At 45.3% G+C, this 24542-nt stretch overlaps 1 protein-coding gene across 1 annotated transcript; it reads left to right on the top strand.

The window, feature by feature from the left end:
* The first annotated feature begins 809 nt into the window (after positions 1–809).
* PRPS1 (phosphoribosyl pyrophosphate synthetase 1) lies at positions 810–18599 on the top strand. Its single transcript, XM_007063930.4, has 8 exons — positions 810–996; positions 1251–1456; positions 6885–7068; positions 7503–7601; positions 9271–9395; positions 13677–13850; positions 14619–14778; positions 16659–18599. Exons 2-8 carry the CDS (start codon positions 1335–1337, stop codon positions 16749–16751), a joined length of 957 nt encoding a protein of 318 aa, XP_007063992.1. The 5' UTR covers positions 810–996; positions 1251–1334; the 3' UTR covers positions 16752–18599.
* The last annotated feature ends 5943 nt before the right edge of the window (positions 18600–24542 follow it).

The following is a 24542-nucleotide window of genomic DNA, read 5'->3' on the forward strand; positions in this document are numbered from 1 at the left end:
GGCCTGTTAATTTTATTAGCTGATCCCTGGTTCATGTGTTACATGAAGGGGTAAATAACCACTTCCTTGTTCACTTTCTCCACACCAGTCATTTTATAGATCACTCTCATAACCCCCCTTAACTGTCTCTTTTCCAAGCTCAGCAGTCCCATTCACTTTCTCTCCTCATTTGGAAGCTGTTCCATACCCCTAACCATTTTTGTTGCCTGCCTTTGGGCTTTTTTCAATTCTAAGGTATCTTTTTTGAGATGGGGTGACCAGCTCTGCCACCAGATAAAGGTGTGGTTGTACCATCATCCAGTTATACAGCAACATTATGATATTTTTGGTCTTATCTATCCCTTTCCTAATGGTTCCTAACGCTCTGTTTGCTTTTTTGACCGGCACTGCACAATGAGACGATATTTTCAGAGAACTAGCCAGGATGGCGCCAAGATCCCTGAGTGGTGACAGGCTACAGCTAACCCAGACTCCACCAGTGTCTTTGTAGCCAGGGTTAGGCTCTCCAATGTGTATTACTTAGCATTTATCAGCCTCTCGCCCTCTATCACGCGAGCCTCTAGTCTTTTCCCGGCCCCCGAATGCGGGTCGATGCGAGCAGGCTATCACACGCCCTGGACTGGCCGAGGAGGGCAGCGTGGCCGACTGGCCGCACGCTCGCCCACCTACCCCACATAGGGGAATTGGTTAGCCAGCGCGTACCCCGGCGGCCTGGAACTATGGGGAGAAGCTCCTCCCACTGCCACCTCACTGCCCAATAGCAGGCGAGGCAAGCTTTACCACAACCAATCCCCATCCACCCTCGCACTCGATCCAGAGGGAGCTGACACGCTGCAAGCCGCAAAGCTACGCAGCCGGCGGTGCTGGCTCGCCTCGAACCCCGCCCCTTCCCCTTCAGCTGACACGCGCTGCTTGAAGACAGCGCGCGACCCCGCCCCGCCGCCACTCCGTTATCAACCGGCAGCATCGCCTTGGCTGTTGTTTAGCGTCAGAAAGGTAGGGGGCGGGAGGCCGCGCGCAGACCAGCACCCGCCAGGCCCTGGCGCGTGCTCTAGCCCCACCTACTTTTTTCTGCTTATTTTGCCCGCTGGAAGGTCGTTTTAACTACGCCCCTTCGCGCCTGCCGACCAATAAGAGCCGGGTGGGGGGGGCTGGTGGTCGCTGGGGAAGTTATAAAGGGAGGTGCGGCTGGCGGGAAGGGGAAGATGGCGAAGTAGACACACGTTGGTCTCTTGTGCTGTCCCCGTCAGCACCCCCGTGGGGAGCGGCGACTGGAGCCCGGATCCCAACCCGGCCCCGGTGTGAGGCGGAGGGAGGAGGCCGCCGCCGCCGCGATGCCCAACATCAAGATCTTCAGCGGCAGCTCGCACCAAGATCTGTCCCAGAAAATCGCCGACCGCCTGGGCCTGGAGCTCGGCAAGGTGGTGACCAAGAAGTTCAGCAACCAGGAGACATGGTGAGAGGGGGCCGGGGAAGACTACGACTCCCGGCATGCCACGCTGCGCACCGCTTCTGAGGGCTGCGCGGGCGGTCGCTGCGCGGGGTCTGTTGGGAGTTGTAGTGCTTTGCGGGGACTCGCGGCCTCGGCAAATGGAGTCCGGCCTGGCGCGGGGGCGGGGCGCTCCATCCCCAAGACTTGCTCCTACTGCTGGGAGTAGGGGGCTGGGCGAGGGCCCAGCGACCTTCGGAAGTTGCTGGGTGGGAGTCCCAGTGGCTTGTGGGAGGAGGGGACGTCCGTGTGACGTGGGGCGGGGAGGGTCTGTAGCCTTGGGACGTTTGCTCTGCTGGATGAGAGTAGGAGACTCCGCCGTGGCTATCTGCATGGTCTGCTTCAAAACAAAGTGTCTGGCTTTCTTGGGGAGTGTTGTAGCTCACTCCGCCCGAGTCTGCAGACACCTCTCCAGTGCCTCGGCTCCTGCAGTGCAAAGCTCAGGTCAACGTTCTGCTGCTTGGGGAAGCCCCGAGCAAGCACTGGGGACTAAAGCAGGGGTTCTCAAACTGGGGGCTGTACTCCCTCACGGGGTCACGCCGTTATTACGTGAGGGGGGTCACGAGCTGTCAGCCTCCACCCCAAACTCTCCAGCATTTATAATGGTGTTAAATATATTTTAACATGTTTTAATTTATGTGGGGGGGGGGCTTGCTATGTGAAAGGGGTCCCCAGTACAAAAAGTTTGAGAACCACTGGACTAAGCAGTTCCCAGGGGGAAGTGAACGCAGAGTGGACATGCTGACAAGTTGCTCTTTCAAAGGACTTTGGTGTGTGGACGCTCTTGAGTCTTAACTAAGGAAGCCACAGAAGAATAGGCTTAATTTGTGGAAGATAAAGTTTGACAACAGTGGAGCATCTTGTATAATTTGAGAGCTCTTGGATGGAGGTGCAGGTGTTAAACAATGGACCCACACTTTTCACAGCTGTTCTTGCCCCTCCTGTGGCTTCCACTGAAAAGCCAGAGTGGCTGATGCCATATTATACTATAGGAGCATATTTTATAATAGACTACATACACTTACACTTATTTTTACAGCGAGGGGTGGGATAGCTATATAGAGAGAGCGTATTTAGATTTTCAGAAAGCCTTTGACCGGGTCCCTCACCAAAGGCTCTTAAGCAAAGTAAGCTGTCATGGGATAAGAGGGAAGGTCCTTTCTTGGATTGGTAGCTGGTTAAAAGATAGGAACAAAAGGGTAGGAATAAATGGTCAGAATGGAGAGGTAAATAATGGTGATTAGTGTATGGAACAGCTTCCATATGAGGAGAGATTAATAAGACTGGGACTTCATCTTAGAAAAGAGATGACTAAGGGGAGATATGATAGAGATCTATAAAATCATGATTGTTGTGGAGAAAGTAAATAAGGAAGTATTATTTACTCATAACACAAGAACTAGGGGTCACCAAATGAAATTAATAGGCAGCAGGTTTAAAAGAAAAGGAAGTATTTTTTCACACAATGCACAGTCAACCTGTAGAACTCCTTGTCAGAGGATGTTGTGAAGGCCAAGACTATAACAAGGTACAAAAAAGAACTCGATAAGTTCATGGAGGATAGGACCATCAATGGCTATTAGCCAGGATGGGCAGGGATGGTGTTCCTAGCCTCTGTTTGCCAGAAGCTGGGAATGGGCGACAGGGGATGGATCACTTGATGATTACCTGTTCTGTTCATTCCCTCTGGAGCACCTCGCATTGGCCACTGTTGGAAGACAGGATACTGGCCTAGATGGACCTTTGGTCTGACCCTGTATGGCCATTCTTATGTGATTCTCCTGCTTGTGTACACGTACTTGAGCTAGCGTGACTACGAATAGCAGTGTGTGTAGCTGCGGAAGCATGGGTTGTGGCAGCAATGGTTTGTCTTAGCTGTGCCATGTACAAACCCACCTGAAACCTGGTACCCACTTGGCCTGGCTAAACTGTGGAAGAGCTCTGTGTAGCTTGAAAGCTGGTCACACCAGCAGAAGTTGGTTCAATAAAAGATATTACCTTACCCACCTTATCTCTCCCATAGGGCATCTTGATACTGTATCTGGAGGTTGTTTTGCCATGCATTAATCTGAATACTAGATATTTGTTCAGTAGTTTTTATTTTTTAATGGTGTCCTGCCTCATAACTATTTCTCTGCCAAGCATCTAGAAAAACTGTAAGCAGCACCGTAGGAGCCCCAAGACACTAGCTAAGTAGCATTAAATAAATGTTGCTTTTACTTCTAAGTACAGTAAAGATCCTTCTTATCAAAGACTAGACTATTGACATTCAAAACTTGAAACTTAGACTAGAGAATGATTTTCCAAATGAAAGGACCATTAGGGTGTGGCTGGTGCATCCAATCACACTGAAGAGCATCTTTTGAAAGCTTTCAGAGTAACTGCCGTGTTAGTCTGTATTTGCAAAAAGAAAAGGAGTACTTGTGGCACCTTAGAGACTAACCAATTTATTTGAGCATAAGCTTTCGTGAGCTACAGCTCACTTGCTCGAATAAATTGGTTAGTCTCTAAGGTGCCACAAGTACTCCTTTTCTTTTTGAAAGCTTGATACAATTACCACATAAAGTGTCAATGTTGATATTTAAAGCCTTATTATGATCACTTAGCAGCCCATGAAGGTAACTTGAGGCTTTCATCTCTCTTGTGCTATTGCTTTAGTCTCTCTGCAGACCTTGAGAGTTCAGGAAGCAAACTGTGAACTGCTTCCCTGATTGCAGACAAGATAGTGAACTTTTGTTTGCTGTGTTGTTCTAGGATATTAGAAAGACAAGGAGGGTGAGGTAATAGCTGTTTTTGGACCAACTTATGTTGTTGAAAGAGACAAGCTGTCAAGCTTAAACAGAGCTCTTCTTCGGGTTACTGTAAACTCAAAAGCTTGTCTCTTTCACCAACAGAAGTTGGTCTGATAAGATATTACCTCACCCACCTGGTCTCTCTAAAGAACTTTTGAGTTTAGTTTCTGTGTAGATACTTAAAATAGTCTGTGAATTCCTAAGTACTATAAATCTAACTTTTTCCAAATCTCTAAAATCTACTGTTGCCCTTCATGCTGTATTCTTTATCATTCTTAATCTCTTTCGAAAACAGCACATGTAAGTTCAGGGAGCCATGGATCTAACATGCAGTTATAAAAGTGCATTGCTTCTGAACAATATAAAATGGGCATGTGTCTTCACAGAAAATGGATCATGTATATTCACAGAACACAAAATAACTATGTGCTCACCTACTACATACTCGAACCAGAGTAAAGGTTTACCTGCGAGGATCCTGTTGTAAGGGCTTCAGAAGTAGAAGACTTGTAAATATTTTCCAGACTGTATATGAGAATAGAGTACACAGACACATCGGGAAAAACAGTACATATGTTTTCATTGCATGAATACGGGCTGTAAGTGAGAACCCAACAGGTAGGAGGCTTAGATAAAACTTGGCAGAGGGGGTTTGTTTACTGAACTACAGCTCATATCATTACACTGACTTCACAAGCGCTCTTATCCTTCCAGCTGGCTGGTCAAGTTCTTAATGTTAGCAAATAATGCTGACTGCATAGGAATAGCAGATGCTGTTTCCTCCCCATCAGTCACTAGGGTGTTTACCTGGAGAGGTGACATTGGCTGCCTAATCTGTGCTTCTTGGGCTTTAACAAAAGAGAAGCTGATCCTGATTTTATAGCTCACAGCAACAAATATAAGAGGAGACAAGAAGTTGAGAAATGTGTGAGGGAAGAAAATGGGCGGGTTAATTCCTTTTATGAAAATCTGGGTATACAACAAGACTGCATGTAAAATGAAACTGACCTCAGCATGAGTCGCATAATCTCTTGCAACCACTTGCTTGTTAGTAACAACCAATGTCATTGGCTATAGTCCAAAGTGAAGCTGCCTCCAGAATGTTGATGTATGTAGTACAGGTGAGGGGGAAATTGCCCCATTTCTTCCTCCATGGATTGTGGGCTTTCTAGCTAGTTCCAGTGTTGCTGGATTGTCCTCTCAGTTGAAACATTTTGGAGCAATCTGTTGCTACATAAGGCCTTACACAGCACTTCTTCAGACTTCAGGTTTGATATAGAATCCACTGCCTCATCTCCCCCTCTGTTCCAGGGGCAGGCCTCTCTGTACATGTTTCTAAAGCTGTCTGGCCATTTGCTGCTGGCACTAGGACCTCTGGCGTATATTCAGAATCCCTTCAGCAGGGATTACTGTGAATTATATCCATGAAGAAATTAACCCTGAATGCTGTCTAAGAACAGGATGTTGAAGGGTTCTCTGTTCGTGCCAGTAAATTGCTCTTAAATGTTAGACTTATAATGTTGTTTTCCTGCCCTGTGGGCTCTTCTAAAAATTTGGCTCAGGGCTTGTTTTGCTGATGTGCCATCACTTTTTCCTTTTTTAAAAGAAGCCTTGTATGAGTGAAATTGTGTTCAATGGTTCTCCTGTTTGACTTGGAGGAACTTAAGCACTCTTCGGGGGGTGTGAGTACATTATATAGAGATCTAAAATAGAGGCCGGATGGTTTTTGCTCTACCGGCTGAAGTGGTATATTTAATCAAAATGAGCAATGTAAAATACAGTAGATTCTGCCTATTAACAGACCTTTGATGGACAACGGCAATGTTTTGCTGGCAAGCTGTTGCTAATAAGCAGAAGGCAGGTTTGCAGCCAGGAAGGGAGTGCTGGGATGGCTTTCTCTGGTTGCAGCCCTGCAAACCTGCCTGTGGGGAGGGGAAATGCAGCCTGGATACTGGGACTTTCTACGGGGAGCTGGAGGCCCATGGGGCTGCACTGTACCTCTCCCTGGACTCTCCAGGGGTCGGGGCTCAGGACCTCCCAGCACTTCCTTCCCTGGGTGCTGCCCTTTGGTATGTCACAGCCTGGAGAGCTCTTGGAGAGGTACCATGCAGCTCCCCTCCCTACTACTGCCCTGCTTGCAGCCTCCCCTCCCAGCCCTAAGCCACTTACCTCCTGTGCTGGTTTGTGGGGATGCAGCCCCAGAAAGAAGTGCAGGTTTGTGGGGCTCTGCAGCTAGGGAAGGTACGTCCCAGCACTTCCTTCCCTGGCGGCAGCCTTGCAAACCTGCCATCAGGTGGAGCTTTAGTGGCATGCTGTTGCCGGTATCTGATTATTATCAGATTATAATATTATCCCATTAATATTAAGGGATGGGATTTGCTCCCAGCAAAATGTTGCTATTAACTGGAAGTTATTAACACTATATCTGGGTTGCTATAAACAAAATGTACTGTACCGCAAATAAGCAACTGCCTTTCTGTTAGGTCTTGTTGATAGGGTACTAAGTTGCATGGAAATTGCTGATGCAGGCTGCTTGCTGTTACCAAATTGTATTTGGTTTGTGCTTTTAATTTCACTTGTTTTTTATCTCCACCTGCACCTAGTGTGGAAATAGGTGAGAGCGTGCGTGGGGAGGATGTCTACATTGTGCAGAGTGGCTGTGGTGAAATCAATGACAACCTGATGGAGCTTCTCATCATGATAAATGCCTGCAAGATCGCATCAGCTAGCCGCGTCACTGCAGTCATCCCATGCTTTCCTTATGCTCGCCAGGACAAAAAGGACAAGGTAGTGCAAACAGGAGTTCCATAAAGGAATATGCCCATCTAGTTTCTAGCCATCTGCCTGTGCTTCAGAGGAGGGTGTGCAACTCTTTGGTTCACCTATTTGTGCAGACCTGCAGTGTGTCAGAGAAGGGCAGGGGGAAATTATTTTAACATAGCTTATCACTTTTTGATCTTTACATTTGCCAGCCTTTATCCTAATCAGTGGAATTGCACATGCTGTCTTGATTCGTATAAATGTCTGTTCCTTTTGGAAACTTACCAAACTATTTTCCTCCCTGGATGAAGTGTGGGTGTTTGTGAGAATTTGGCAGTTTTAAGTAAAAATTGAAGTATATTTTCAGGCTTTCAGGGAAGGAGGCTGAAATGTATTATTTCTTTTAAACCCACAAGTGAGTTTGCTGTCATCCAAATTAACGTGGCTTTTTCTTGTACTAGAGTCGAGCCCCAATTTCTGCCAAGTTGGTCGCAAACATGCTGTCTGTGGCAGGTGCAGATCACATCATCACCATGGACCTACATGCTTCTCAGATTCAGGTATGAACTGAAACTTGGGAAGATGACACTTTTCAGATGTAGACAAGCAGATGATACTTCTGCCTCACAGATCTCACCTGTGGAATGGTGTAGGCCAGTAGGACAATGGCAGGCAGTGTTTATGTCGTATGACACATGATCACTTGTAAATAAGATTGCTGCTGTTCTTGATTAACCAAGCAAATCAAGGCCCTACGCTCAACTTGAAGGTATTTCTATGTCTGGATGGTTGGTTATAATGTAATAACTTTTGAATGCCACATCTGATAAATGCAAACATTTCAGGGAACGTTTTAGGCACCGATGGGCAGAATTCTGTTGATTTAGGTGAAAATTGGAAAACCGGAGGGGGCAAATGGGGAACACACAGAGCCCCTGGCATCTGAGTTAGCAGAGCCAGCAGCTTCAGCCAGGTCTGTTGTCTGATCAAAGAACTGGTTGATGGTGCCATTACATGTTCTGTCCTAACAATACCTACTTAAAGCTCTGCCCAGTAGACTTTAAAATGTTGATACCCTTAAAGGCAGCTTTCCCGGACAGAAAAGAGAGTTAGTGGTGGGGGAAGGTGGAGATGGAGGTGCACATAACCCCTGACATGGGGTGATTGGAAAAGCACATGGACCACCTGGTACAGGCGGGGTGGGGGGCAACGGCATGGGGAGGAGTACAGGAGAAACAGAGTCCTTAGTAGCGGCAGAGCAGGAATAGGTGGTGCACAGGGCTTCTGGCATGCAGGGAGTCCCTGAAATACAATGGGATGGAAAGGTGGCACACCAGAAACTCGTGAGGAGAATACAGAGATGCAAGGTGCGTCCTCCCCCCAGTATGTGCAGTGAGCTTAGTCTCCAGAAGCTGTGACGTGTGACCCACTAGTTTAATATATTCCACCTTGCAGCTATTGCCTTTGAAGACCTGGGCAGGTGGCTCATATTTCCCTGTTTCAGCTTGCTCTATGCAAGTATTGAGTCTTAACATGAGCCCAAAAAGGGGGTGAGCAGGTAGGGTTTGTGTTTCTTACATGTAGGAGATGCCTATTTTTCCAAGTATTCATCTATGTAATCATCACCCACTGATAGTCCAGGATTGACTATCTTTTGGCATTTGGGCAACCTGTGAAGTTTCCCTGGAAGCTTCTGCTGAGATAGCATGAAGTTGGCTGCATCCTGAGCATGAGGCCAGCCCTCAATTTAAAAAAACAAACTAACAAAAAACAGTGCAAAAATCTTTGCACTGCTTCCTTGTTTGCTCAGTTGTAAGTAACGACGTTAAAGCCCATATTATAACCAAACAACTAGCTGCTATGCTAATAGATGCTGTTAATGTCCACATCAAGTCGTTGCCAGCATGGGATTGGTTTCATGTTGATCAGCAGAAGTGCATAACAGAATTTAAGAGGTGTCATGTTTTCGGTGAGCATTAACCCACTAGACTCTCTAACTCTCCATAGAGGAGGACAATGGTCTCTTGCATTAGTATTCTGTGTATCCTGAAAATTACTGCCCTTCTATTAATGCAAGTTGAAAGGAGAGTTTGAATAATAGTGCTATGAAAAGGCCATGGCTGGAAGCCTGATTATTTTCAGGGCTTCTATTGCTCTCTGCCAGGTCCATCTCTGGAATTTGACCGTCAGTTATGCAGAGTATACCTACTCCTGTTTGTCTTACCACAGGGTTTTTTTGATATCCCTGTGGATAACTTGTATGCAGAGCCTGCCGTACTGAAGTGGATCAAGGAGAACATTGCAGAGTGGAAGAACTGTACTATTGTTTCACCAGATGCTGGTGGAGCAAAGAGGTGAGATATTAGAAGCACCAGAACTGAGACTAGTTGACAGTAGTATATCTTCACATCCATTTTAATTAGTAATCTGTGTTTTTTTGGTAACAGTGTAAAACTTCTGAGATCTGGAAGCGTTTGCTACTCAGACCTGCTTCCCGAAAACCACAGTCAACATTCCCCTTTTGGCGGTTGGCTTGAAGTAGCCTGATATGTTCTAGAGAATTTACAGAAGGCTAATCTTGAAATAGGTTCCTGAATTAGACACTTGTCTAAGACATAAGTGCTTAGACACTTCATAGTCCATGCTTGTTCCTCAAACTGTAAAGTTGTTGCATATTCCATGTAAAAGTGGAATTTCCCATGAATGATTGTTTAGAAAGGAGGGATTGGAAAAGTAAGTGCAGCTTTGTTTTCAGGCAGGAACTTCAAAATATCTTATACATTATAATGTAGTAGCAGATTGAGATACTGTGCTCGTTAGTGCAACTCTTTGAAAATGTGATCTCTTTGCTTTGTAATGTTTTCCATAGCAACTACAAATGATAGAACAAAGATATGTCCTTAAACTAATTCTGGAATATTTCCCTAAATCATACCCAAACCTCAGTGCTTACTGCCAACATCCCATTTTGCAAACACTTTGTTAGAGAGTAATTACAAACCCAGCAGTGCATTGCTGCAGTGCAGCCAGATGTTTTGAACATCCACTTCATCTTACCATTAGCTATCATTAGAATTCACAAAATATACTAACCTCTTACATGTAAAACTACTGATGTGGCTTGTTAGTGCCAGCATCTGGAATGCCAAACCAACTAGCTGTAATCTTTGCACAAGATTTCCAGATAAATCACATTGCATTCTGAAGTCTTGTGGCCAAGGTTTTCCTCTTCCCTGATCATTCTTCAATGTCTTTGAAGTAGGCAAGAAAGTATCCCCATTTGGCAGATGGGGTGGCATGCGCCCACAGGCTAAAGGTAAAGTGGCTTGCCAGAGGTTGCACGGAGTCAGACAATCTGGAGGTTATGAGCTATCAGCACCATACCCCAACTGAATAGACTAAGGTAATTTCTCTTGGACGCCTTATATAAACATAAAAAATTGCACAAGTCTAGCTAACAGATTTAGTTAAACCCATGAGAACCACTGTGTGGGCACAGACTCAGTTTAAACTAGGCTTACTTTGATTTTATCTAAGTCAGTGTTTCTCAACCTTTTTGTGCTGGCAACCCCCTTTGAACTTAAAAAATGCAACACTCCCCCTACCTTAAATACCATTAAATAAATTATAAATAATACTCGGTGCTGGGCATTACGGGCTGGCAAACAGGGCAATTCCTAAGTTACATGCTTCAGCAAGTATGCCAATGCATGTAATTTAGCTTCACGGGGCCCCATGCAATTGTTCTGCTTGCCACATCTTAATGGCAGCCCTGCACTTGCCACCTTCCCCCCTCCCCAAACACATGCTGTGATCTCCTGATTGACAAACACTGATCGAAGTCCATTAGGATTCTATTTAGTGTAACTGACATACAAGCCTCTTAAACTAAGGTCATGTATATGCTTCCACTATTGTCAGCAAAACTTAGGTTGCTCAGGGGTGTGAAAAGGACACCTCCAACCCCCAGCAACATACATTTTGCTGGCATAAGTGCTCATGTGCACAGCGTTATGTCAGTGGGAGATGCTCTCACCAACATAGCTACCACCACTCTTTTAGGTGGTTTTATTATGTTGACCGGAGAGCTGTCTCCCATCAGCATAGAGCAGACATGCAAGCTATCTTAGATCAGTGCAGCTGTGCCACTGTAAGCTTGCTAGTGTAGACATGACCTAAGAGTCGGGGTTGCACAGATTTAACTAAATCAGTTTAAGATCATGCCTTTAGTTAAACTAGTGCAATTCCACATGCAGGCAAGGTCTGCTTAGTATATCGATGTGAGGGGTTGATCTTCAGCAGATACAGAAATGGTTGCAAACCAGACTCCAGTTTGAAGAAGACGGAAGCCCTAAACTTAAATTAGAAAATTAATTTAAACTGTTTAAAACCCTGCTGTGTCCATGAGGGGTGTGACATACCAGTTTGATCTGACTAATTGACACTAAAGGCCAATTGGCCATAACAGATTTCAGACACCTAATCTATGTACAAGATAAATATAATTCTGTTTAGTTACACACTAGCTGTGGCATCGGTCATTCTTCTAGAATATAAATCAGTGGGTCTCAATCTTTTCCATACTATGATCCCATGTTACAAAGCTTTTGGTCCCCCTCCCATCTAGCCATAAAGGGAGGGTGGTCATAACTCCCCATATAATGAGCGGCCTCCAGTTCTCTAGGAATTTTTCAAGTGCAGAAACACTTAGCACCAATCCTTATGTATCCCAGGCACATTTATCTGAGCATTAAGTCCCTGTTAGAACCTAGTCACAATGTTTCATGCTGCAGGATCAGTAGTAACCAGAGGATAGTTTGGGTAACTAAAGTTCTCAGCAGGGAACCTACGCTTGGGGGACTAGGGGGTCTGCAACTTGACCTTCTGGAGGAAAGGGGAGTGAAACTGATTAATTGGGCAGATGTAGAAGTCCTGGGCTCCAGGTGTCCCATAGCTCCTTCTGTAAACATTTGCTTGAGTTAGAAATTGGTTTACTTAAAGTGTAAAGCTTTTACATTGAGATGCCTAGATAGCATAGTGATAGGCACATTAGAAATGCCTTGATGGCTAGAACTAAATTACATAATTGAGTTATCTTGGGCCTAATCAGAGTTAATTTCATTAATCTGCCTTAAGTGCACTAGTGTTACATAACACTGAGTAATGGCTGGCGTCCAATGGCAGTGTCCAGAGAACTGCCTATATTTAACATAAAACTAACACTCAGACTGTCTTCACCGGCAAGGGGTGTTTTTACAGTGGGATAGAGGTCAGCTATCTGGTTATAAAAACATAGTGGAAACAAGGCAGTTCAGTTTTACTGCCAGGTAAACCAAGCGAGGTCAGTCACAGGCATGGTGGGGGAGTAGTGTGTAGTGCTGATCTTGGTTGGCTGTCTCATGTTAATCACTATAATTGCCTTGTTTTCCCATAGGATTCTACAGCAAGATAAATATTGTGTTTTGTTGTAAATCCTTTTACAGTGAAGAAAATGCCTTTCCAAGACAGTTCTACATTTCTAAATGTAATTCAGGCTATCAAACAATCAGCTGTAACTTTCTGACCTAAAGTTACCTGGTGTTCTCCTTTCATTCTTCTCTTCTGTCTTTCCAGTTGTCTTTTTTTTAAGCTCCTCCCCCAATAGACTGGAGCAATTATGAGTTTAGTGTGTGGAGGGATGTTGTAGCTGCTAGCATGCTTTCTCGTTAATTAGACTTTGGCCTGCTTTTTATTTGTGGATTCATAACCTGAAGTGGTAGCTCTTGGTATTCGGAGAGAAATAGTGACATTTCAGGTCTGTGACTTCAAGAATATATGTCCTAGTAACTATGTGCTTGGTCATGTACCTGTGCAGAACTCCAGGTAACCTTATGCCATGCAGAATTAACCACTTCACGAATGTGTGATATGCAAACAGTCGGAGGGGGAATTGCAGTGAGATGACATTGAAATCCTTGTTAATAAGTACCAAGTATTGAGGAGAGATTGCATGTCTTCTCTGTTATACCATCCTCAGTTGGTCTTGGTTTTGTTTATTCTCTGCAGGGCAGCAAATTAGCTACATTCTGGGTATCTCTATGCTATCTTTTTCCTTTTAATTTCCCACTTTTGCTATGACTAGTGAAATTATGCCTGTTAGCAACTGGAAATTTTTAGAAAAAAAAATTAGAAAAAAAAAAAACAGACTGGGACAGGGCCAGTATGGTCATCAAATAGGTTCACTTTCTTTCAGTTATTTAAAGTGATTTCCCCTTGGGTGCTGAAACTTTAGAGGCTTATCAGCAAAACACACTATTTAAAGCTCTTGACAGACCCAAAAAAATGCATTCATGAAGGCTCCATCACCTTAATATAGCTCCTGCAGTTGGGGGACAGCAGATCAGAGGCCTCAGGGTAATTGATCTTGAAAGTAGCCCCACCTTCACACAGCTTTGAAGGCAAGGGTATATTCAAAATAGGCAGAGAGCACATCTTCTCTGAATTCGTCAAGGACAGCAATATAATGGAAGCTGTGACGATTTGCTGTCCATTCAGTCTCAATTTATGTAGTCTTGGAGCAGTTTTTCCCTTCTGCCAAAGTTTCCTCCATGAGGAGTGTAAGCACAATCTGGAAACCTCACGTGCTCTCTCCACAGAGTGACATCCATTGCAGATCGGCTGAATGTGGACTTTGCCCTCATTCACAAGGAGCGAAAGAAGGCTAATGAGGTGGATCGGATGGTGCTGGTGGGTGACGTGAAGGACAGAGTGGCCATTCTGGTAGATGACATGGCAGACACATGTGGCACCATCTGCCATGCAGCAGACAAGTGAGTGAGGAGGTTGGGTGTAAACTGCGCATGATATAAACTTGTTCTAGCCTAAATTGCTACATTGCAAATAACTAACTTGTAATGGAGTTATGTCTGACGATGATGTGTTCGGGGTCTTGGACTGTGAGTCAAATAAGTGTTAGTAAACAGTGAGTACAACTCTCTCCTCAGTAGCCCATTTTTCAGGGCCACATACAGATTTGTACTGGTTTTAAAAATGCACCTTTAATGGCACAAATGTGTGTTTAAAAAAAAAAAAAAAGGCTTCTGTCTTCTGTCATTTCACTAGTTCTGCAGTCACTCTAGACCCTGAATTTCTGATGTAAAAGACCTGGCAAAAATCTTAAACCTTCCAAATTAATTTTATAGGTTGTAAAGGAAGCAGATCTGTACAAGAGCCTCATATTTTGCACGGATAGCTTTGTGTTTGCCACTGGCAGTCTAAATACTGCATGTAGGAGTACTTCTTACCAAGGCTGGAGATCTGGTCTTAAAGCCCAAGGCTGAAGACCAAGTTCTTCAGATAGGAGCACCCTGGGATATACTAGATTCGTAAAACTGCTTCAACCTACGTGGGTCACCTAATGCTACGGCTTGGCATCTCCCTTGATCTGATACTGCACCTTCCAACCAAGCCGTTAACATAATGGGAAACATCAAGTGTAGGCCCTTCCCATGTATTGTGGGGACCCAACCCCCCCTCTTCTTCCACCCCTCATCTTGCAAAACTTGCCTTTTGACCCTGTCATATTTGTTCCCTTATAGGCTTGTATCAGCTGGAGCCACCAAAGTTTATGCCATCCTAACTCATGGGATCTTTTCCGGGCCAGCCATTTCCCGGATCAACAATGCCTGCTTCGAGGCAGTTGTAGTCACAAACACAATACCGCAGGAGGACAAGATGAAGCACTGCTCCAAAATCCAGGTGAAGAGCTACTTAGCTTTTGAGCTTGAGGGGGTTGGGGAGTGGATGGTAGCTTAGGTTTTCCGCTTGCTTTCCTTTTTGGGAAGGGGTATTGGGGTTGGTGCATATCTTCAGTCCTCTTAAAAGTGACCTGCAATGTCGAAGGGCCAAACTCATTTTTTCCCTTCTCTAGAACATGAAAAAGCCTGAAAAGTCATTTTAAAAGCTTTTCTGCATTCTGTTTTAGAAACAGGTCTTGCCTAACCTGTTTCTCCTGAAAACAGAGAAGTTACTAGGTTTGTGGCATGAGATACAAAGCAAGTGAAACCGGATTGAGGGGAATCTAATTTTTTGGTAGGCCATCAACCAGTTGGAAGAGAGGATCTTAAAATTCTAACACCCTGCTTTGACCCTTCCTTTAAGCTCAGAATGCCTGATCCACTCACGTGCATCCTCCAAAGGAGACCCCTGGCAAAACAGGGAGGTTGGGACTTTCTGTTCCTGATACTTGAAAAGGGAAAAAGTCTTGAAAAGCCTTTCAGATGGAGAAGGGTGCACACCCATTTTTTTTCTCCTCTAGGGTCCCTTTTATTGTTTCCTAGCATTTACAGAATTTAATGTTCAAAGCATTTTACAAACATTAATTAAAACAGATGGAATAGAATGCTGGCAAATGTATTGTATTGTGTACCCTGCAGCATGTCTTACTGTTAGCCACTAGGATTAGTCATGGTGACCCACAACAGGCCCATGAAGCAAAGCTGAAGTGCTTTGTGTATTACACAAATAGTAAAAGGTTCTGGAGAATGCAGGTGTTTACAATAGTTTGCCCATCTTTATCATTTCCATGTGATGATCTCAAAGCAATTTACAGACACCAACCAATTAATCCAATGCCCCTGTGTGATTGGTATTAACCCCTTTTCTTTGACGAGGAATTGAGGCATTGTTTGTTTGCCCCAAGCTTATGTGACAAGTTGGTGGCAGAGGTCAGTACTTCTAACTCTTTGTCCTGCTGTGAACACTAGTAAACACCATTGCACTGTGATTATATTGACAAGAAAGTTTAAGGCATTTTCAAAAGCTCCTTAGAATTTTTAAAATCTATTTAGCTCCTGTCTCATTTGCAAATCCCTGTCAGTGGGACAGTCTGAACTTTCAGTTGCTTAACTCAACATCTTCTAGGTGTGCCTACGGTTGAACATTTACCAAAATAGCTGTCCAGAATAGTTATGCCAGGATAGTTGTTTCAGTATAAACCCCCATGTAGACACTTAATCTGGAATAAGAGCATCCACATGCACAGTTATTCTGGAGTAACTATTTTGATAAATTTCCAAGTGTGAACTAGCCCTAAACTGTGGAATTCATTGCCACATGAAGTTGAGGTCAAGAATATAAAATTCAAGAGTATCCAGAGTTGTCATAATAAATTCTAACATATTTTTAAGCCTCATGCTTCAGGGTTTAAGACCATCTCTTTAACCGTTGGACAGTAGGATGAGACCTAGTGAGAGGGCAGATTACCCCACATCTTCCTACGGCAGGGTTCTTAGAGCTTACTCTGAAGCATCTGGCACTGCCACTGTCAGATAGTATGCTAGTCTAAATGGACCTCAAGTCTGATTCTATCTAGCAATTCCTGTCCCACTCTTAGAAAAGGCAGAATGGAGCAGTTTGCACCAGGACTTTCAGAGTGATATGAAATGTGGTGTCCTGTCAGGCCTGCTTGTTTAGCGATTTTGTTGTTTTCCCTGTATCTGACAGTCTGCTACAGATCTGCTTATGGTTATCTTTGTAATGGTGGGGCTTGTGCCTTGAAGATTCCTTATGGCTTCCCAGCCACTCTAAGTCCTTGCATAGTCTTCCACCAGGTGACTGATACTTTTTCCCCCCTACAGGTGATTGACATCTCAATGATCCTTGCAGAGGCCATCAGGAGGACTCATAATGGGGAATCTGTCTCCTACCTATTCAGCCATGTCCCTTTATAACAGATGCTGGCTGCTGCTTGTGTGGCTTTTTTTAAAACCAAAAGTTGTTCAGCTAATTATAAAGTTTATTAGAAGACTCTGCTTGTTCCAGTGCAGCTCCCCATAGCTCCTCCTCTGCACACATCAGGCTCACTGAGTCTGAACCCAGTTCTGGGAGGGGGTGGGGCAGGGGGCACATATCTGTAATGCTCAGGCTCCTGCCAGTAGCATCCCACTCTGGTCTCCTCAATAGTTTAAGCTTCCAGTAGTATTGAGTCAGCACTGCAGATCTCTGGAAAGCAGAACTGACATGGCCAATTACCACAACCTATTTTTGGAGGGGAAATTTTGTCTATGAGGAGGCTAGACTACTTTGCATGCACACCTGGATTTTTTTGTATGGGAAGTAGAACTCCCAAGGACATGCTGGCCTGGAACTACAGCAAGAGTTCAAGGGATTGCTGACCCACATCACTTATTCTGTACCTGACAGAAGCCCTTAATGAGATGGTATAAGGAAATCTTGTATGTTGACCAGGTTTCTGACAAGAAGTGAGGCGCTACGGGGTGGGACAGCAGTTTCCTCTCCCGGAAGGAGATCAGGGATCTGTGACCTGTAGCCTGGAGTGCAGCGTGTTAAAACCCTGAATTCAGATTGTTCTACTGAAGAAACTTGTTGCCCTCTAATTTTCCCCTCCTTTGTCAGTTCATTAGTGAGTCTAGCCTTCCTGACCTTTTACTGGCCTGGATGTTCCTTGAACATATATCTGCGGAGTAGATTAACATGGGCTGATATGTTACTTCCTATTAGACGTTTTATTTCCATACATTTTAGCCCCTTTTCTCATGAAGTTTCTGATGTATTTTGTTCTGGTTGCAGCATTTGCACCCCACCTTTACTCTTTGCCATGGCCGATACCAGAATCGGCCATCTCTGCAAAATCCTCTTCCCCCCCACTCAAGGAATCTTGGGAATGTTAATGGAGGAAGAGGTAGGCTGCAGGACTTTGGAGGCCTTAGGAAGTGCTATGAATGGCTGAGTCAGCCAGCTGTTCTTCATATAAGGTGCTCAATGATAGTAGGTCAGGTGAGACTTGTTCCCTCTGCAGGTTTTATTGACATTTTCTCAATGTCACACTTAACCCCAGGCAGTAACTTTCCTAAAGTAGGAAGAGAAGAAACAATCAAGCCTAGAGCTGTCTCCAGTGCTCCTGCCTGTAGAATAGGCATCATCCAAAACTTGAATGCATGGTAGTTGCACCATCCCACAACAAGCGGTTAAACCGGTCTTTCCTGGACTCTTACGGGGTAGCAGACCAAGCTGGTTCTTGTATGCATTTGCTTTTATAAACAGTCTTGTCTAACTTTGGAGATAGGGAAGGAAGTTATTTGGAGTCACTTGTATCTACAGCCAGTGTCAGGTGAGGGATTTAATGGATGGGGGATAAGTGTAGCTACCTGGAAAAAGCTGGCTGTCTAGATTTGGAGTGGTTCTTTTAGTAGTTAGGTATTGTGCCTTTTTTAAGTAAGACTTCCCCCTCTCTGCCCTAGAATTTTTGTCTTGCAGCAACTTAAAACCCTACAGTGTAAGAAGTGGTTGTTTTGTTTTGTTTTTTGTATAAGAAGTTGGTGTTTGTCTGGAAAGTGTGTATGTTTGCTTCTTTGCTTTGCATCCTGCATTGAGCTCGACTGAGGGTCTGTCCAGGACTTCTGCCTCCTACTTCGAAGCTCCTGCTGGTTCACTGCCAATACATTGTGATCAAAAGTCAAGAGCAAGGACATCAAAGCAGTGTGAGGATTTTCAGCAGCATTTGTGTTAAACTAAAACCTCAATGAAGGAATTAAACTTTTGTTTAAAAAAAAAAAAAATTACATAGACTTTTTTTTTGTAATTTGTAAATGCTTTTAAAGCAAGTATGGATCTATTGAGCCTCTGTATGTGCTGTTACTGAGAGCTTGAGCATCCATAGGTTGGTGGAGGACAGAAGAACTTTCAGTTCCTTTGTACTAGCAATATACCACTCGTGTGGAAGAAACTTTAGAGCCCAGGTACCTTTGCTAGAGGATGCATTAGTTTCATATCAGATACATCTGATCTTAGGCAATTCAGTAAACATGGTAGCTCAGCTAGTTGAGTTCTGGGTGCTAAATGCAGTTTCTGTTCTATTCATGCAGTATGATACCATCATGGTATCTTGAGTACTTGTTCTGTCTAAATACCGCTCAGATATGTGATGATATTAATTGGATTAAAATAACAGTGAATTTGAAATGGTTCACTAGCCCCTTTTTAAGATGGTGTGCTTCACAGGTTTCTTTGGAAAGAGATGAGGGTACAGGTAAGTTGCATGACTGTCATAGTAGTTACATTAAGAACCTTTCTTTAGTGCACAAGGCACTGATTCACATGAAAAATGTTATGGGGGGAGTTGGGAGAATCCAAAAGCTACTTGAAATGTACTGCCTGCCCCCTCCATTGCTAACAGGCACACCAATTCTGCTTTGGACATAGTAGAATGCTTTGTGCATAGTAGAACTTAGTGATTTAGCAGCACTGAAGAGCACCATTTGACAGGGAGATATTGATTAAAAATAGGGCTGTCAAGCGATTAAAAATATTAATTGCAATTAATCAGTTTTAAAGTGTTTCACTGTTAAGCAATAATAGAATACCATTTATTTAAATACTTTTGGATGTTTTCTGTATTTTCAAATAAAGGCTGGAGGCTCTGGGCTTCAGCCCCTCTCTGGACATGGGGCTCCTGCCTCCCTCCCCGCCCAGGGGTATGCTATGTTAAAAAATTGATTTTGTTTTCAGTTAATCACAGGTGTTAACTGATTAATTGACAGCCCTAGTTAAAACTATAGTGGGTGATATTGCTTGGATGGGTGTGTGCCTCCACTGGATAAAAGATTCCCATACATCAGAGACCTATAGTGAGAGCAATTAGATGTAATTGACAAGATTCCCAATTGCTTCCTGGGGTTTCCTTGTTCAAAAGCAAAAGATAATATATTCCTATTCTAGAAGGACATTCTTGTTATCACACCTTTAAGGGAAACAGCTGCTTCTGGGTGACTAAATTCAGATGATGCATTTAAGAGGTGTAGATGTCTCGATATAGATTTGCATGTCCATGATTCTTATAGTGAAATTAAATACCTCTTCTCCCAATCCCTCTTGCATTAGTTTGAGTGCAGTAGCGCTGCTCAATGCACATTGAGCTCTGTGCCTAAACTAAATCCCTTTTTCCTGCACTTGGTTCCTAATTGGCTCTGTAGTGGTCTGAGCCCTTAAATGAATGTGAAAGGTGCATATTTCAGATTTAGCAGACAGTTCTCTAAGTGAGCTACGTGCCACGTGCATACATGCTGTTCTTTACTGAACATCATCAGCCTTCCGTGTCTTTACCACACGGTTCCTGGGAACATCTTGTTGCAGAATGATGCCTTTTGGAAGGTGATATTATACAGAAGGGGAGCCTGTAGTATAAGGGTATGTCTACACTACGAAATTAGGTTGAATTTATAGAAGTCGGTTTTGTAGAAAGCATTTTTATACAGTTGATTGTGTGTGTGTCCGTCCCCACACAGATGCTCTAAGTGCATGTAGTCGGCAGAGTGTGTCCACAGTACCGAGGCAACCGTTGACTTCCCGAGTGTTGCACTGTGGGTAGCTATCCCACAGTTCCCGCAGTCTCTGCCGCCCATTTGAATTCTGGGTAGAAATCCCAGTGCCTGATGGGGCTAAAACATTGTTGCGGGTGGTTCTGGGTACATATCATCAGGCCCCCATTCCCTCCCTCCCTCTGTGAACGCACGGGCACACAATTGTTTTGCGCCTTTTTTCTTGAGTTACCTGTGCAGACGCCATACCATGGCAAGCATGGAGCCCGCTCAGCTAACCGTCACTGTCCGTCTCCTGGGTGCTGGCAGACATGGTACTGCATTGCTACACAGCAGCAGTTTATTGCCTTTTGGCAGCAGACAGTGCAGTATGACTGGTAGCCGTTATCAACGTAGTCCTGGGTGCTCTTTTAACCGGGCGCCTGGGCAAACATGGGAGTGACTCAGCCAGGTCATTTCCCTTGTTTCGTCTCATGGCAATTGAGTCCTACCGGCAGTGCATTGTCTTTTAACCTGCAGCTAGCAGAAGATGATGGCTAGCAGTCATACTGCACCGTCTTCTGCCGAGCACCCAGGTGTTGACTATGGCTAGCGGTCGTACTGCACAGTCTGCTGCCAGCAAGATCTATAAAGGTAAATGAAGTGGCTCAAAACAAGAAATAGACCAGATTTGTTTTGTATTCTTTTTCTCCTCCCTCCCTCTGTGAAATCAACGGCCTGCTAAACACAGTTTTGAGTTCTATCCTTGAGGTTTTGAGTTCTATCCTTGAGGGGGCCATTCAGTTTCTTGCAAAGCCACCCCCTTTGTTGATTTTAATTCCCTGAAGCCATGTCGTCAGTCGCCCCTCCCTCCATCAGGGCAACGGCAGACAATCGTTCCGCGCCTTTTTTCTGTGCAGACGCCATACCACATCAAGCATGGAGCCCACTCAGATCACTTTGGCAGTTAGGAGCACATTAAACACCACACGCATTATCCAGCAGTATATTCAGCACCAGAACCTGGCAAAGCGATACCGGGCGAGTAGGCGACGTCAGCGTGGTGATGTGAGTGATGAGGACGTGGACACAGACTTCTCTCAAAGCAGGGGCCCTGGCAATGTGGGCATCATGGTGCTAATAGGGCAGATTCATGCGGTGGAACGCCGATTCTGGGCTCAGGAAACAAGCACAGACTGGTGGGACCGCATAGCGTTGCAGGTCTGGGACGATTCCCAGTGGTTGCGAAACTTTCGCATGCGTAAGGGCACTTTCATGGAACTTTGTGACTTGCTTTCCCCTGCCCTGAGGTGCAAGAATACCAAGATGAGAGCAGCCCTCACAGTTGAGAAGCGAGTGACAATAGCTCTGTGGAAGCTTGCAACGCCAGACAGCTACTGGTCAGTTGGGAATCAATTTGGAGTAGGCAAATCTACTGTGGGGGCTGCTGTGATGCAAGTAGCCACGCAATCAAAGATTTGCTGATATCAAGGGTAGTGACCCTGGGAAATGTGCGGGTCCTAGTGGATGGCTTTGCTGCAATGGGATTCCCTAACTGTGGTGGGGCCATAGACGGAACCCATATCCCTATCTTGGCACCGGAGCACCAAGCCGGCGAGTACACAAACCCCAAGGGGTACTTTTCAATAGTGCTGCAAGCACTGGTGGATCACAAGGGACGTTTCACCAACATCAACATGGGATGGCCAGGAAAGGTACATGACGCTCGCATCTTCAGGAATTCTGGTCTGCTTCAAAAGCTGCAGGAAGGGACTTTATTCCCAGACCAGAAAATAACCGTTGGGGATGTTGAAATGCCTATAGTTGTCCTACTGACTCGGTTAGACCTCAGCGAAACCAGTATTCCCACTGTTATTACTGCTTGCTGTGTGCTCCACAATATCTGTGAGAGTAAGGGGGAGATGTTTATGGCGGGGTGGGAGGTTGAGGCAAATCGCCTGGCCGCTGGTTACGCACAGCCCGACACCAGGGCGATTAGAAGAGCACAGGAGGGCGCGGTGCGCATCAGAGAAGCTTTGAAGACCAGTTTCATGACTGGCCAGGCTACGGTGTGAAAGTTCTGTTTGTTTCTCCTTGATGAAACCCTTGCTTCACTCTACTTCCCTGTAAGCTAACCACCCTCCCCTCGTCCCTTCAATCACCACTTGCAGAGGCAATAAAGTCATTGTTGCTTCACATTCATGCATTCTTTATTAATTCATCACACAAATAGGGGGATAATTACCAAGGTAGCCCAGGAGGGGTGGTGGAGGAGAGAAGCACCGGGAGGGGTGGTGGAGGAGGGAAGGACAAGGCCACACAGCACTTTAAAACTTATTGAATGCCAGCCTTCTGTTGCTTGGGCAATCCTCTGGGGTGGAGTGGCTGGGTGGCGGCTATGGGTGAGGCGGCTATGGAACTTGGAGGAGGGCGGTTGATTACACAGGGGCTGTAGGGGCGGTCTGTGCTCCTGCTGCCTTTCCTGCAGCTCAACCATACGCTGGAGCATATTGGTTTGATCCTCCAGCAGCCTCAGCATTGAATCCTGCCTCCTCTTATCACACTGCAGCCACCTTTCAGCTTCAGCCCTCTCTTCAGCCTGCCACCTCTCCTCCCGGTCATTTTGTGCTTTCCTGCACTCTGACATTGTCTGCCTCCATGCATTCGTCTGTGCTCTGTCAGTGTGGGAGGACAGCATGAGCTCAGAACATTTCATCGCGAGTGCGTTTTTTTTCGCCTTCTAATCTTCACTAGCCTCTGGGAAGGAGAAGATCCTGTGATCCTTGAAACACATGCAGCTGGTGGAGAGAAAAAAAAAAAAAAGACGGTATTTAAAAAGTTTTTCTAGAACAGTGGCTACACTCTTTCACTGTGTTAACATTACATACACAGCACATGTGCTTTTGTTCCAAGGTCGCATTTTGCCTCCCCCCACCACGTGGCTAGCCCCTCACCCTTCCCCGTGGCTAACAGCGGGGAACGTTTCTGTTCAGCCATAGGCAAACAGCCCAGCAGGAACTGGCACCTCTGAATGTCCCCTTAAGAAAAGCACCCTATTTCAACCAGGTGACCATGAATGATATCACTCTCCTGAGGATAACACAGAGAGATAAAGAATGGATGTTGTTTGAATGCCAGCAAACATACACTGCAATGCTTTGTTCTACAATGATTCCTTAGTACGTGCTACTGGCCTGGAGTGGTAAAGTGTCCTACCATGGTGGACGGAATAAGGCTGCTCTCCCCAGAAACCTTTTGCAAAGGCTTTGGGAGTGCATCCAGGAGAGCTGCGAATGCCAGGGCAAATTAATCATTAAACATGCTTGCTTTTAAACCATGTATAGTATTTTAAAAGGTACACTCACCAGAGGTCCCTTCTCCGCCTGGTGGGTCCAGGAGGCAGACTTGGGTGGGTTTGGGGGGTATTGGCTACTGGTCCAGGGTGAGAAACAGTTCCTGGCTGTTGGGAAAACCGGTTTCTCTGCTTGCTTGCTGTGAGCTATCTACAACCTCCGCCTCATCATCATCCTCTTCCTCGTCCCCAAAACCTGCTTCCGTGTTGCCTCCATCTCCATTGAAGGAGTCAAACAACACGGCTGGGGTAGTGGTGGCTGAACCCCCTAAAATGGCATGCAGCTCATCATAGAAGCGGCATGTTTGGGGCTCTGACCCAGAGCCACTGTTTGCCTCTCTGGTTTTCTGGTAGGCTTGCCTCAGCTCCTTAAGTTTCACGCGGCACTGCTTCGGGTCCCTGTTATGGCCTCTGTCCTTCATCCCCTGGGAGAGTTTGACAAATGTTTTGGCATTTTGAAAACTGGAACGGAGTTCTGATAGCACGGATTCCTCTCCCCATACAGTGATCAGATCCCGTACCTCCCATTCGGTCCATGCTGGAGCTCTTTTGCAATTCTGGGACTCCATCATGGTCACCTCTGCTGATGACCTCTGGCCAGCGTGGCAAGCTGCACGTGACCATGAAAACAGGAAATTGAAATTCAAAAGTTTGCGGGCCTTTTTCTGTCTACCTGGCCAGTGCATCTGAGTTGAGAGCGCTGTCCAGAGCGGTCACAATAGAGCACTCTGGGATAGCTCCTGGAGGCCAATACCGTCTAATTGCGTCCACAGTACCTCAAATTCGACCCGGCAAGGCCGATTTAAGTGCTTGTCGGGGGTGGAGTAAGGAAATCGATTTTTAAGAGGCCTTTA

This window comes from Chelonia mydas, chromosome 9, assembly GCF_015237465.2.
Source record: "Chelonia mydas isolate rCheMyd1 chromosome 9, rCheMyd1.pri.v2, whole genome shotgun sequence".
NCBI classification, from domain to species: domain Eukaryota; kingdom Metazoa; phylum Chordata; order Testudines; family Cheloniidae; genus Chelonia; species Chelonia mydas.

Coding starts and splice junctions, on each gene's coding strand:
- PRPS1 (XM_007063930.4), top strand. CDS start 1,335: ATGCCCAACATCAAGATCTTCAGCGGCAGCTCGCACCAAGATCTGTCC. Junction 7,069..7,502: donor GCCAGGACAAAAAGGACAAG/GTAGTGCAAACA, acceptor TTCTTGTACTAG/AGTCGAGCCCCAATTTCTGC. Junction 9,396..13,676: donor GATGCTGGTGGAGCAAAGAG/GTGAGATATTAG, acceptor CTCTCTCCACAG/AGTGACATCCATTGCAGATC.